The sequence below is a fragment of the Etheostoma cragini genome, chromosome 14 (genome assembly GCF_013103735.1).
Source record: "Etheostoma cragini isolate CJK2018 chromosome 14, CSU_Ecrag_1.0, whole genome shotgun sequence".
Lineage (NCBI taxonomy): Eukaryota > Metazoa > Chordata > Actinopteri > Perciformes > Percidae > Etheostoma > Etheostoma cragini.
This window is the reverse complement of record NC_048420.1, coordinates 23,375,719-23,390,110: the sequence shown is the minus strand read 5'-3', so window position 1 is coordinate 23,390,110 and position 14,392 is coordinate 23,375,719. Positions and strand designations below refer to the sequence as shown.

Sequence of the window (14,392 nt, the reverse complement as noted above, 5' to 3'; positions counted from 1 at the left end):
TGTGTGTGTGTGTGTGTGTGTGTGTGTGTGTGTGTGTGTGTGTGTGTGTGTTCAGCTGGTTTACAGAATTAAACCTGAGCTTCCCGCCCTTCAGTCCGCACCCAGGTCCAGACGGTCGGATTTAAAGAGAATCAATTTAGAAAAAGTGGGCGTCACCAAACCTCATATGAGCTTAAAATAAGCATCTAGCTCAGTTCATGGGAACAAGTTAAAGTTTGCAATTAGATGAAAAACCTCGCTAATCCAGCAGTCTGTCTGCGTGCAGTACATGGTGTCATGAGTTGAGTTGATGGCTGAAGTTCTGCTCCACTTTAGTCAGAAGACTGATCATTTCCTCTGCGAGCAGAAGTCAAATCCTTAGTCCATAACTCAGCTTATTGTCTCATAAGTTTGCCGTGAGGACGCAGATTGTGAAACTGATTGTGTCAATCTTCGTATTACCGTTTATTGTGTTCTGTCCAGGAATCTGGACAGTCAGACAGAGTCACTGGCCCTTAGGATATGAACAATATATGAACAATATTCCCTAAAAGTCCCCTCCTAAGCCCCACTGCAGCCTCAATAGGTCTGGACTGAAACAGAAAGGGGAAAAGAAGCAGGAAATGAAAGCAGTGTCTCGACTGAAGTACCCGTGCTGTGTTGGCGGCACAGATGCTCTAATATGGGGTTGTCTAATATGAGTGATTTTGAGATGAGGTAAAGCATAGGGTGTTTTCTCAGATTCCCCAGTTAAGTGACATTAAAAGTACAAAATTATAGACGCCCTGTTAAACTAAACATCCAGTCTGGTTTTATCCTCTGATATTACAAGTCATGTTTAGCTTGTGGTTTGTTTTCCAGTCAGCACGGTTTCGGCAACAAGTCCTCCAAACCAGGCAGAGGGATAGGTTGTTGGTTCCCTTCCCTCTAGTACGACCCGTAGGAGCGGTTGATAATTGAGCGCCCCCCTAGTCGTAGCAGGAAATGCGACCCACATGAGCAATTTGGGTCCTCGTATCTAACCTAGAGAATATAATGTCATCGTTTTAAACATGTCGTTAACACTGTGAAACGGTCAGTTTGGTTAGGTGTAGACAACAAAACCCCTTAGTTAAGTTTATAAAAAGATTGAGGTTTGGGATCAAATTGGGTTAGGTGTGGGGTTAAAAAAGACTCTTTTTACTTTTATTTTGAAATGGGACTGGAACCCCCCTCTCCTGGGGGAAAGTCCTGTACCTCTTGGTCCCAACCTACCTTCTAAGGCTGATCTTATACTTTACAGCTGTTACAGGGCACCGCGTGAATAAACATGTAAAAGTGATAGCTGCTTGAACAAAAGACGGGGTGTTTTCCAAGGGGGGGGGACAGGTCTCGGCGTCTGTGAGCCCGACAGTACCCGACGGGTCGGGCTGGGTTCGGACAGATGTTTAGAATGGATGCTCGGGTTCGGGTCTGGCTCGGTCACATCAGCGCGATAAGGCGATGAACATTTAGAATTTAAAACAGCTTATTATGTAGGTAATGGCGCTTGTTGCCCCGTGTGCATTGATGCGCTCTAAATACAGCACATTCATCTGTTGACATTTCCCAATGCCTTCCTACACTTGCTTAATAAAAGCGGGCTTTCCACACAAACAAACGTACATGTGTCATTAGTATGAGAAACAAATGCGATTTTAACTGTGTCGGACGCGGGCCGGGCTCGGACAGAAAAATCCGGCCCGATCCGCACTCTAGAGGGGACACATGTCTAGACGTCGGGGTGTTTTCCCTGCGTAGTTCGGACTTAATTAAATGGCGTCGTAACAACTAAGTCCCTTTTTTAGCTCTCGCAGATCTTAACCCTTGTGTTGTCTTCCCTTTTTTCCCCTCATCTAAAAATGTTTGCTGCTTTTTACAAAGTTTTTTTATATTTTTGAATTTTTTTGTATCGATTATGCCGCCTTTTTCATCAATTTTCACCCGTATTTCAACTTCCTTTATTTCGGATATAAAAAAAAAACTTTGGAAACGGGTAAAGTTTTACCCAAAGACAACAGGAGGGTTAATTTTGATACACAGCACATTTTTGCCTTTGGAATAAACTCTCTGGGAGTTCAAATCAACTCAATTTGGGTGCACATGTGAGACAATTAAATAAACTCTAGGGCAGAGTTAAAGTAACTATTTGGTAGGAGTTGATCTTTTAACCCTTTTCAGGAGTTAAACTTAACTACTGTGGGAGTTAAACACTAATCCCACGTAGAGTAAAGTCAAACTCTAACCTTGAGTCAATTTTAATGTGAACTCCTTAATAGTGTTAACAATCAACACTTAAAGTATGTTTCATTTAACACTTATAGAGTTGATATAAAATTAAGCTTTAGGTGAAAAAGACTACATAAAACAAAAAAACAATACACCACATTACTTTACTACAAATATTTATTTGTATTGACAAATCCATAGTGTTTTACAATCCATGCTACATGAATACTTGTGTAACAAGTTATATTTTGAATAAAATTGCTTTCTTTACTGACGGTGTAAACATTTTTCAGCAAACATTCACTTAAACAATACAACTTTCTCAAACAACAGACAAATTTGAATCACGCCCATAGGACATTTGGGCATCAAACGATTTGAAATGCTTTCATGTATCCCTTACTAGAAGAAAAATCTTCCTAGGGATGCTTTAACTTATTTGGAAAGCATAAGCAGCATAAGACATAAGCAGCTCACTTATGATTATTTTCTTGCTTATGTGCAGCTAAAACATTTCAGGGTTTCCTTGGAAAACCGCTGGTGTCCCCACATACCAATCTCTTTAAATCTCCTTATATGCAAGTGTTTCCAATCCCACTTCTGCCCACTTCAGCACAACAGCAAGCTGTGGAAGTCCAACACAAACACAGGACGCCAACAAGGCCCATTAGAATGCAAATGCAATGTTCTGAGCTTGTCCACCCGGGCCCTATTTTTATCATTTGTTTTGTTTTGTGTTCGTTTTTGAGTCTAAGTGACTGATGGGAACAACAACCTTTAATGTTGGTCCAGTATTAACATGTTGGTGCCGGATGCTTCGCGACGACACATCACATCTACCGCCGGTTACTGCGTTGCGTAACTCTGACCCTCCCGCCGGCTGCTGCGTGGCGTGGAGCAGCGTTCTGTATTCGTCGGTGTTTTCGTGACGCTTGCAGCAGAAAACGCACCGTCATTGGTTCAAATACACAGGAGGCGGGTCTTGTTGGCTATTTAAAGCCACGTGACCACCAAAATGTACCGTAGTTTGCTAAAAATCATGTCAATCAACCAGACACACATGTGTGTTTGTTTATGAATGTTTGAGAGACGAGCGAGAAAATGTCTCCGACAGAGGAAGACGTAGATTATGATGAAGACCTCCTCCCTCCCAAACTCCTCACTATCTTCCACCTCAACGTCACTGCCCTCGCTGTCCAACTCCTCCTCTGTCGGAGACATCTTCTTACTCGTCTCTCAAAAATTCATATACAAACGCACGTGGATATCTGGTTGATTGACGTGATTTTCAACAAACTACGGTACATTTTGGTGGTCACGTGGCTTTAAATAGCCAACAAGACCCGCCTCCTGTGTATCTGAACCAATGACAGCGCGTTCTCTGCTGCACGCGTCATGAAAAGACCGACGAAGACAGAGCGCTGCGCCACGCAGCAGCCGGCAGGAGGCTCAGAGTTACGCAACGCAGTAATCGGCGGTAGATGTGACGCGTCGGCTCGAAGCATACGGCACAAACGGGTTAGGCAAGATCGCTGCAATCGGCAGCTGCAAAACGGGCTACATTGTAAGGTAATAGGTCAATGGCCCAGCTGGTATTTACTGTCACAAAAGTGGTCGTTTTACCGCTGACAGGCTCATTTTAATATTGTAATAAGTGTCTGACAACATTATGTGGAAGCACCAGAGACCCCAAAATAACACCCTAAATCCCAGAAAAGGGGATTTGTTTCATAACATGCCCATTCTATGTAACAGACGCAGGTTTCCTGTTTGTTGTCTTTACGAGGTCCACCCCACGCAGGGGATTTTAAAGGAATTTTATTCATAATTTGGTTGTGAAGCCTACTCGCCCCTTGTATAATCTCATTAAGATTAGCAACGTCTATAAAAAGGATGCAGCCGAAGGAAGTCTGACTGCGTGGTTATCAGCCGGGGACCCCAAGTCATCGATGTTTCACCGCTAATCCTTGAACATCTTATTGTGGCGGGGCACTGTAAGACACATCGCTGTGTCTCGAGGAAGTGAGAGAGAGAAGTCACTTTGTCATTTATCCGGGCTGTTTGAGGGTCTCCTAAATAAGCAGAAGTCAGGGTTTTCCCTCAAGTTATTATTAGGGTTTAGGTGCAGCCCCCAAGCCGTTTTTGGACACCCCCTAATCCACATGAATGTTAACTCAATATGGCTTCAACACTAACTAAATGGCTTTTCTTAGATTTAACCTAGACTTCTTTAGCAAGTTTGATCTTTTAGCTTTTTGAGTGTAATGTATGTATAATTTGCCTTTAGCGTTTCCAATGTTTTAGACAGACATGGGAGTAATAACGCTCAAAAAGGATGTGAAATAGCATGTGTTTATTGCTTTATCTTATTGATTAACATCCCATTTTCTTTCACCCGACGATTGCATGCATCCAAGTCTTCCCCAGACTCCCCACACAGCCCCGCCAACAACAATCCCCCTCATAAAGTATGCATCGCTGCAGGGGAGCACGGCTTCCTTGGAACTGGGAGCTGCTTGTTTACTTTTGTTGTGTCTAGAAAGCGAACGTGATGCCAGGAAGCTCGCAGGCTCTGGGAAGCATAACGATCCATCGTATAAAAGATTATGAAAAAAAAAAAGGATTAATAACCTTCCAAGAAGTCCAAGAACAGTGTTGTCAAGGAAGTGTTTTCACGGTACACAGTTACACAACAATGCTCTTAGAAAGGCAGTTTAAAGCTTCTTCTCTTTTTTATATATATTTGAGTGCACTGACCTTTTGAAGACTTCTTTTGTTTGCAACTGTTGCAAAAAACATGACATGTAACGCCACTCAGACATATGTCGCTATGGGGCAATTAATGTTGCTTTTGGCAACATTAGTATACGTCGGGCTAGAAAATGTCAACTAAATGTCAACTGAATGTCAACTAAATGTCAACTAAATGTCAACTGAATGTCAACTAAATGTCAACTAAATGTCAACTAAATGTCAACTAAATGTCAACTAAATGTCAACTGAATGCAGAATGGGTGAGTGAGTAAGTGAGTGAGTGGGAATGTTTAACCTTTTACACTGTGTGTGCGTGTGCGTGTGCGTGTGCGTGTGTGTGTGTGTGTGTGTGTGTGCGCGTGTGTGTGTGTGTGATCTGTCAGGCCCAGGAGCAGTCCCAAGGTTTTTGTTGAGGTTCAGCTTAGTTAAATCTGAGTAAAGGCTGATTTTAAACTAATTGAGTAGAAGAATAGAAGCTCTGATTTTATCCCTCGTGTTGTCTTCCTGTCAAATTGAAAATCATCGGCTTTTGTTTTGGCTTTTAATTGTTTTTAATTTTTTCTTCTGTTTTTGTCTTTTTTTCTACACTTTTTTCAACGTTTGTCACTTTTTTTTACGTTTAACGCTACGTAACACTAACTTATTAACTTTAGTTTTACAGTTATTTTTGGAATGTATGGTCAGTAACCCTCATTTATAGGAAATTATCCCTAATGTTTGAGTTAGAAAAGCAGAAATTAGGAATTATTGAGACTAAAATTAAAGGAATGGATGTTGATTATAATCACAGACTGGAATATGTCAACTTTTACTCAATACTATTTCAAAAACACTTCAAGTTGTTTTTCAAATGCTATAAAAATTGAATAAGACGCCCCAAAATTAATGAAAGTAGAGATTTGTACTTGCCAAAGAGCGTTGTGTGGAATCAATCATGTTATTTTGGGGAATTAAAAACAACATTGATATAGGAAAACAGGTCAATTTGACCCGAGGATGAGGGTTAAAGGTGCCCTCTACAGGTACAGGACTTTCACCTTTTTGAAAATTAAAGTAAAAGACAAGTTTATTTTTTACTTTACAGAACAAACAAACGCACGTCTGACACTCAGAATATCAACGTGAGCCTTTCAATGGCAAAACGAGCACTTTTGTGGAGGTAAATACAAGCTGGACCGTTGCCCTGTTAACTTACACTGCAGCTTGTTTCTCCACCGCCGACTGCAGCGATCTCGCTTGATACCGGACCGATGTCGGAGGTTGTTGTTCCCATCGGTCACTTAGACACTAAAACGTAGGAACTCATGGTAGTTTTTAGAGTAATTGTACCTGCTCGACTCGATCGCGGTATCCCGTCCCCTTTTTTTTCCATCGCAGGTTTTGTCCCGCCTCATGCGTGAGGTGAGCCGTGGCTGGTTGTCGTAGCCGCAAACTGCCGTGACACACATAACAAGTGTGTTGTTTTTGGGTCTGGGCATGTGGCTGTTTGCCAGAAGACACATAAGTGTCAAAAGAAGCTGGACCACAGGTTTGTTTAGGACCCCCCCCCCCCCTCCCCTGATTCTCTCCTACCAATCAGCAGTCTGCAGGTTTTCCCCCAAAAAAACAAAAGGCAAGTAGAGGCAAGTCGAGCAGATACCAGGCAGTGGAAAAATGCCAATAGAGTCCAGGTTGAAAAAAAACCATAGTTACCCTTTAATTGCTGGATGTGTGCAGATAACATGAATAAGGACATTGAACAAAGACGGATGGTTTTTCCTGATCTACGTGCCATGATTTGCTATCAGCTCCTCCAGACGGGTTTTTAATTAAAGGACAACAGTACAACCTGTTCTGCTCGTTCTTGCAGAAGAGCCCGACAAACAGACAAAGAAAACACTCGTGACAAATCAGAACTAAGCTGTGTTATCCAGATACGGGGCTGCTTGTAGAGATAAGTGCAACGGCTGCCAGGTGTTTGTTGTTTATAATAGAGGATGCTTTTCCGTTCACGATGGCGTGCAAATGTGATGTGGCAGTTACCGTGGGTGTGGGTGTGGAGCTTATACAGTTTGGGAAAACCACTTTGGTCATGCAGGAGCATCCGGTCTTTGAGCTTCAGTGTGAGGATTACCAAATCCAGCCATGAAAACACGGGCATAGGTCATGTGTCACGTAGAAAAGCAATTTACACAGAGTGTGTAAAACCAGATTAAAATATTGGGTTGCACTTCACTGGACTGTATCCACATGAGATGAACGCGTCGGAAACTTTATTAACTAGTCGTAAATGGTCATGACATAGCAGTTTTTGTCAGTTTTGTCACGAGGTTAGGGTTCGGGTTCATCTCGCCACGACAGCGTGCACGACAGGGTTGCACGTTCATAAGAGTGACATGACACTTGTAAACGTGAGACACTGTTGCGAACACTGTTGTGAATGCACGTTCATGACAGTGTCCACGGCGTGCACGACAGTGTTGCACGTTCATAAGAGTGACATGACACTTGTGAACGTGAGACACTGTTGCGAACACTGTTGTGAATGCACGTTCAAGACAGTGTCCACGGCGTGCACGACAGTGTTTCACGTTCATAAGAGTGACATGACACTTGTGAACGTGAGACACTGTTGCGAACACTGTTGTTAATGCACGTTTATGACATTGTCGCGTGCACGACAGTGTCCACGGCGTGCACGACAGTTTCCACGGCGTGCACAACAGTCTTTATGACATTGTCGCGTGCACGACAGTGTCCACGCCGTGCACAACAGTCTCCACGGCGTGCACGACACGGTCGCACGTTCATAAGAGTGACATGACACTTGTGAACGCGCGACACTGTTGTGAATGCACAATCATGACAGTGTCCAGGGCGTGCACGACAGGGTCGCACGTTCATAAGAGTGACACGACACTTGTGAACGCGCAACACTGTCGCGAACACTGTTGTGAACGCACGTTCATGACAGCGTTTGCGACAGTGTCATGTCACTCTTATGAAGATACCTTCAGGTAAAGTGTTACCAAATATTTTACAACATTTTATCTCAATGTCTCTGGAGTTTGATTAAAAACATCTTTGTCAACATGAATGGGAAATGATTAAAAAAACAAAAAATATGAAATAAATAAATAACTGATTATCGATCAGATGAGACAAACATGCTCTTGATGGACACTGAGAGGGCGACTCAAACATATTGATTACATGTTATATCAAAATGTGTGTAAAAATACTTTAAAATGTATTTGATATACTTGATGTTTCTTTGAACATAAAAACCAACTGTTAAAGCCCTTTTTGGCACGTGTAGTCATAAAAAGTTGGAGAAATTCCTGGAAAGTAAATAAATCCCCTTTTTGGCAAGTTATGTGACTGATGAATTTAAATAAAATTCAAAATTAATTCTTTTTTGACGACTAAACTAAACTGTTTATTTTGACCTTTTAATCCCAGACTGAAAACGTCCAAAAAAATGAATCACTCAAGTGTCTTGCTGCCTGTTTCAGGGTCACAACCACCAGTTTCCTGATTTAAAACTGTTCTTTTGTTCATTTCCTGTTTTCTTTTTTCCCCTCAAAGAACATTTTGTCTTCTCTCACTGGAACTAACGTCATTAAACTGGAATATAGTTGGAGTTATAGCAGCAGTTGGCTGGAATCCCTCCCGAGGGTGGAGCAGCATCCTTCAGGCGGGTCGTAAAGGCCACTACCCCATGGCCCCCAGCAGGAAACAAGTCCAGTTAGTGATACAAGAGGGTCTGGATCAACTGGGACTGCTAGACCTGAACAGAGAGCCTTGAAAATACCTCCCCATAACCCCTCAGTGTCGGGGCAGAGCCAGAGAAATGGACCAGTGTGGCATCTGTCGACATATAGGGACGTTTTTTTTTTTGGGGGGGGGGCGTTTTTGCTAGTCTGGCTCCCGGTGGACCACTTTAATTTCAGTCAGTGTGTCGAGCACATGTAGAAGAGGATAATACATTAATACTGTAAATACTCTAAATACTCCTCCCGTCAAAATTCAAAAATCAACATTTTTGTTGACACTTTTTATCAAACTTTTTCTTATGATTTGGTCCCTTTTTCAACACTCTTGACGCTTTTTTCAATGTTTGTCATTTTCTTTTTTGACGTTTTCAACACTAGGGTAACACTAACTTATTGACATTAGTTTTACAGTTAATTTATGGTCAATAAACCCCATTTATAGGAAATTATACCTAATGTTTGAGTTAGAAAAGCAGAAATTAGGAATTATTTAGACTTAAATTAAAGGAATGGATGTTGATGGATAATCACAGACTGGAATATGTCAACTTTTACTCAATACTATTTCAAAAACACTTCCATTTGTTTTACAAATGCTATAAAATTAAATAAGACGCCCCAAAATTAATGAAAGTAGAGATGTGTACTTGCCAAAGAGGGTTGTGTGTAGTCAATCTTGTCTAATACTGGGTCAATGTCAAGGGGAAATATCCCCTAAAGAGACCAGCTCTAGGTCTACTCTCCCTGTTTTTGAGTTTTACAAAAATAAAAACATGACCTGTTTGGAAGGTAAATACGCTTCTGAGCTGAAAATGTCCCCGGATTTTATCTGAGAAATCTGGTAACCTTTAGTCTAGACGGAACATAAATCAGACATCACAGTTCGCGCTACTGTTTCTTGAACAATGCCTCGATGAAAGGCTCTGATACAGTTGGAGTGATCTGGCTTTGGTCCAGTTGCTTTCTAAAGAGAACGTTTTTGTTGCTGTCACGGCACATTGTCTCCAGATCGGCTCAGTCATCCAAGATCACGGTGTCCCGGTTCCCAGTGGGCGGTTAAGTGCTTTCAGCAGCGTGGTGGAGGTTTTGGCTGCACCCACTGAGCTGCAGTACGTGTGGGAGGAACATAAGAGTGTCAGTAGGAACCATCTGACCTGTGGCTTTTGGATGACATAACATCACCACAGCACCACAAAGCCATTTGAGTTTCAGATTTTGCTTCCAAAAGAGGCTGATTGAGCATTGTTGCTGTAGAGAATCAAGACCACAGACAGGGTTTTCCTCCAGAAACCGGGTCTGATGGCAGCAGTAATGTAGAGCCCAGTAGTTTCTGCGGTAACAGAATTTTTAAATGAGCTCTAAGACAGTAGTGCCGTACGTTTAGTCAGTGCTAAAAGCTAACTGGACATTTGAAAGTATGACCACGATGATGCTTTCAACCGAGCCGTAACGTCGCTTTAAAAAACATCTTAAAAATAACTCACAGTGGGGGGGGCAACTTAGGCCCAATGGGCCACACAGCTCTCAATACACTGGGGGAGACCCCGTTACCCAGTTTTAAATTTACTGTGTGTGTGTGTGTGTGTGTGTGTGTGTGTGTGTGTGTGTGTGTGTGTGTGTGGTGTATTTCATGACCTTTCAAAGATTTAACCCATTGAAACAGGGGGAAACCCAGTTTTCCATTTTTTTATTTAGTGTGTGTGTGTGTGTGTGTGTGTGTATATATATATAAATATATATATATATATATATATATATAGTTTGTGTTTCATGAGCTTTCAAAGATTTAACCCATTTATACAGTTGCTAAAAGAAGTGTTAAAACATTGCCTTAAAACTATATAAAAATGATTAAAAGACAGTTTGTGTTCATAATGCATCTATTTTTTTTATATATATATATATATACATATACTGTATGTATATATTTTTTATATATATATATAATATACACACACACACACACGAAATTCAACAGTGTGTTTTATTTTTCCCCGTCTGGGATAAGTCAATGATTGGCTACAAAAGTGATTTTGATGCATTAAACACTGCGGAGCTCCATAACACAGCAGCAACGCCCTGTTTGGGCGGCACATTAAAGGGAACATGTGACCCAGTGGGACAGTGGGGCCCATTTAGGTGTTTCTAGTAGTTTAGGACTAGGACAGCGAAGGAGCTTTATGGCTCAGAACTGCTCCGGACTGGGTAGGGAGGAGGTCTGGGTGGATGGAAACACGCACGTTCAGTCCTCTGGAGTGTTTTCAGTCAAACCACAACCGTTTTCTTTGACCTAACTATTAGCTTTTGTGCCCAAACTGAAGTGTCGCTGCCGCATGACGCTCGTTTTACCACCACGGCACCGGTAAGGATGGGAGCAGCTTCAGTGAATAAGCCTAAAAATCCCTTCTGTTTCGGTTTTACCTGGCAGCTTTAACGAGAAGTGAATACCGATCTGAACACATTGCTCACTCCAAGCAAAAACCCCTTCTTAGGTCTAGAGAGCCTGAGGGCAGGCTGATTAATTACAACGGTTACGTACAGCTGTTTAATAGACAGTAAGTAGACTGAAGGGCAAATCACAGCAGGGGCAACACAACGGCCTCTGTTCTTTTTCCAAGTAACGAGATAGCATGAAAGCACCTTTACTACTTCCTCTGAATGTTAGCGGTGTCTGCTGTGTGCCAAATGGACAACATACAATAGCTTCTTTGTGTTGCACCTAAGGGAGCTGCCAGTTGCAGAATCTGCTAGTGGTTTCCAAGAATTTCGAGGTTTGGTAATGAAAAATACACTTCTTCTCTGGTTTCAAAAGACCAGGACGAGTTCCCTCAGCAGTCCGTCTGAACTCCCGCCAAAGTAAAACCCACGTGGTCACGGCATGACATCAGCAGGACCGTTCTCTAGCCGGACGTCGCCAGACCTCATCGCAAATGTGGCAAATCACACAACTGCACCGACACTTTCTACAGATTTCCTCTGCCCAGTCTGCCCCCTAACCCCACAGGGGGGGAGCCAGATGTGGAGCCAGAACCTAGGAGGGGCAGCTCCTTGTGGAGAGTATTGTTCTTGCCGTTTACAGCAGCTATGTGCTATTTATCAAGCCGCTTGATACTAGATTAGACACCGTTCATTTGGGGGAAACATGTTAGTGCATTGGCTTATCATGAAGTGAGCGTGTCTGTAAAGGGGAGACTCGTGGGTTGGGGGGTGCACGGTTAAGAAAATGTCACAATTTGATTCAATATTGATTTTTAGGCTCACAATTCAATACCGATTTGCAAATACTAAAAAGATCAATTCACATTATGTACATGTAGTTACATTTCCCCAGGTGATAGTTGCAAACCCCAACCGACCCATCAGACACCGCCTACCAAGAGTCTGGGTCTGGGTCTGGGTCTGGGCCTGTCCCAGGTTTCTGCCTAAAAGGAGGTTTTCCTCGCCACTGTCTCACTGTTGCTTGCTCTAGAAGAAACTCCTAGACCTGTTGGGTCCTTGTAAATTCTGGAGTGTGGTCTAGACCTGCTCTATCTGTAAAGGGTCTCCAGATAACTCTTGTTATGAATTGATACTATAAATAAAATTGAACTGGATTGAACCCTTACTTGTGGGTACCCGTAGAACAATATCGAGCTTCATTAAGGAGCCCGCTACAGACTCTGTAAAGGCCTAAATGATTCAGGGCTTTTGAGAAAACATTCGGGGCTGGAGCCCCATAAGCCACCCTCCGCTCCACCCCCCTTTCTCTCCACCCCCTCCCAGAAAGAAAACAGAATTGCAAGGACTGAAAAGATATTTTCAGAAATATAAAGTACAGATATGTTAAAACAAAGTACAGTTGTGCTCCACAGTGAGTGACCACTTCCTGTCTGTGTCCCTGCAGAGTGTAGAGGACGAGTCCCAGTGGGTGGAAGACCTGCTGAAGCTCCACACGGCCCGAGTCCGAGACGTGGAGATCCTGACGGGCCTGGACCTCTTCCGGTCCACCAACCTCACCTTCACCAGCACGCTGAGCCTCAAAACCTACCTGCACACCTTCGAGAGTGACGACTAGACGCACCGAGAGACGGACAGACGCACACACAACAGGATGCAGACCCCCTTTTGTAGAAGCCCCCCGCCTTGTTTTTTGTACCTCATGGTCGCATGACAGCCGGCGCGTCGTCGTTCCACTCCTGAGGAACTGCCCCACAAGGGCTTGCAAAAAGGGAAAATTGAAAAGATTAAAAAGAGAATGGTTTGGCAAGCAGTAGAGGGGAAGATTACAACAGGAACATTCAGTACTATCACAAAAATAAGCTAGCACAGGGACTCTCAACACTACTCAATCCAGTTCACACAGGACGTCATGATGCACACATACAGGACTATATTGGGCTTTTAGTTCCCTAACTATAAACAATGTATGCTTTATATTCCTACTGCCCGTCCATTGCATGCTGTAGATTTTAAACCTTTTTGAATGTGTCTTTTCTTACTCATAAAAGACTCTTGAACCTTGCATCACTCGCATCAGCCGATCTGTCTGTAATTCTTTTAGCCAAAAAGGTGTAATATCATCGGGAGGACTTCTCGTGGCAAACGGAAGAATGCATTTCTACGCTGGATGGAGAGAAGCAGAAGACAAAAACTGGAAAAATACATTCAAAAATCTGAAAGTCTGCAGCATGGTTTTTGCTAAATAGTCCGCGGTAACGTAACGTGTAGTTAATGGGCTTTAACTCGCAGCAGTGCTGCTGTGGTTTTGCAAAGGAATAGTTTGATATTTTGGAAACGACACCGATTTCTCTTCAGTTAGATGAGAAGATGTTGGTTAGCGTAGCGTAGCATGAAGACAGAAAACAGGGGAAGTAGCTAGCCTGGCTCTGTCCAACGGTTACACCGCTAACGCTCACTAGCTAACATGTTACATCTCGTTAGTTTAATCCAAAATGGCAAACCTTTCCTTTAAAACAACACGCGGTAACACTTTATATGGAGGGATGTGCATAAGACTGACATGACACCGTCATAATGACATGACACTGTCCTAATGACATGACTCGACACCGTCTCTCAACGTCATGATGACATGACACTGTCCTAATGACATGACTCAACACCGTCTCTCAACCTCATAATGATATAACACCGTCATGATGACATGACACGTCATGATGACATGACACCGTCATAATGACATGACACGACACCATCTTACAACGTCATAATGACATAACACCGTCAAGATGACATGACACGTCATGATGACATGACACTGTCCTAATGACATGACTCAACACCGTCTCTCAACCTCATAATGATATAACACCGTCATGATGACATGACACGTCATGATGACATGACACCGTCATAATGACATGACACGACACCATCTTACAACGTCATAATGACATAACACCGTCATGATGACATGACACGTCATGATGACATGACACGACACCATCTTACAACGTCATAATGACATAACACCGTCATGATGACATAACACCGTCATGATGACACAACACCATCTTACAACGTCATAATGACATGACACCGTCATAATGATATAACACCGTCATAATGACACTACACAGTCATAATGACATAACACCGTCATAATGACACAACACCGTCATAATGACACTACACAGTCATAATGACACAACACCGTC

At 42.7% G+C, this 14,392-nt stretch overlaps 1 protein-coding gene across 1 annotated transcript in view; it reads left to right on the top strand.

Moving 5' to 3' along the window:
- The window catches only part of LOC117957202 (ectonucleotide pyrophosphatase/phosphodiesterase family member 2), a 58,567-nt gene extending 45,331 nt beyond the window's left edge, over window positions 1–13,236 (top strand). Inside the window, exon 24 of the mRNA XM_034892799.1 lies at window positions 12,619–13,236. Coding sequence (XP_034748690.1) covers window positions 12,619–12,789 — 171 coding nt within the window. The 3' untranslated portion in view covers window positions 12,790–13,236. The remainder of the gene's footprint in view (window positions 1–12,618) is intronic.
- Window positions 13,237–14,392: the final 1,156 nt, after the last annotated feature.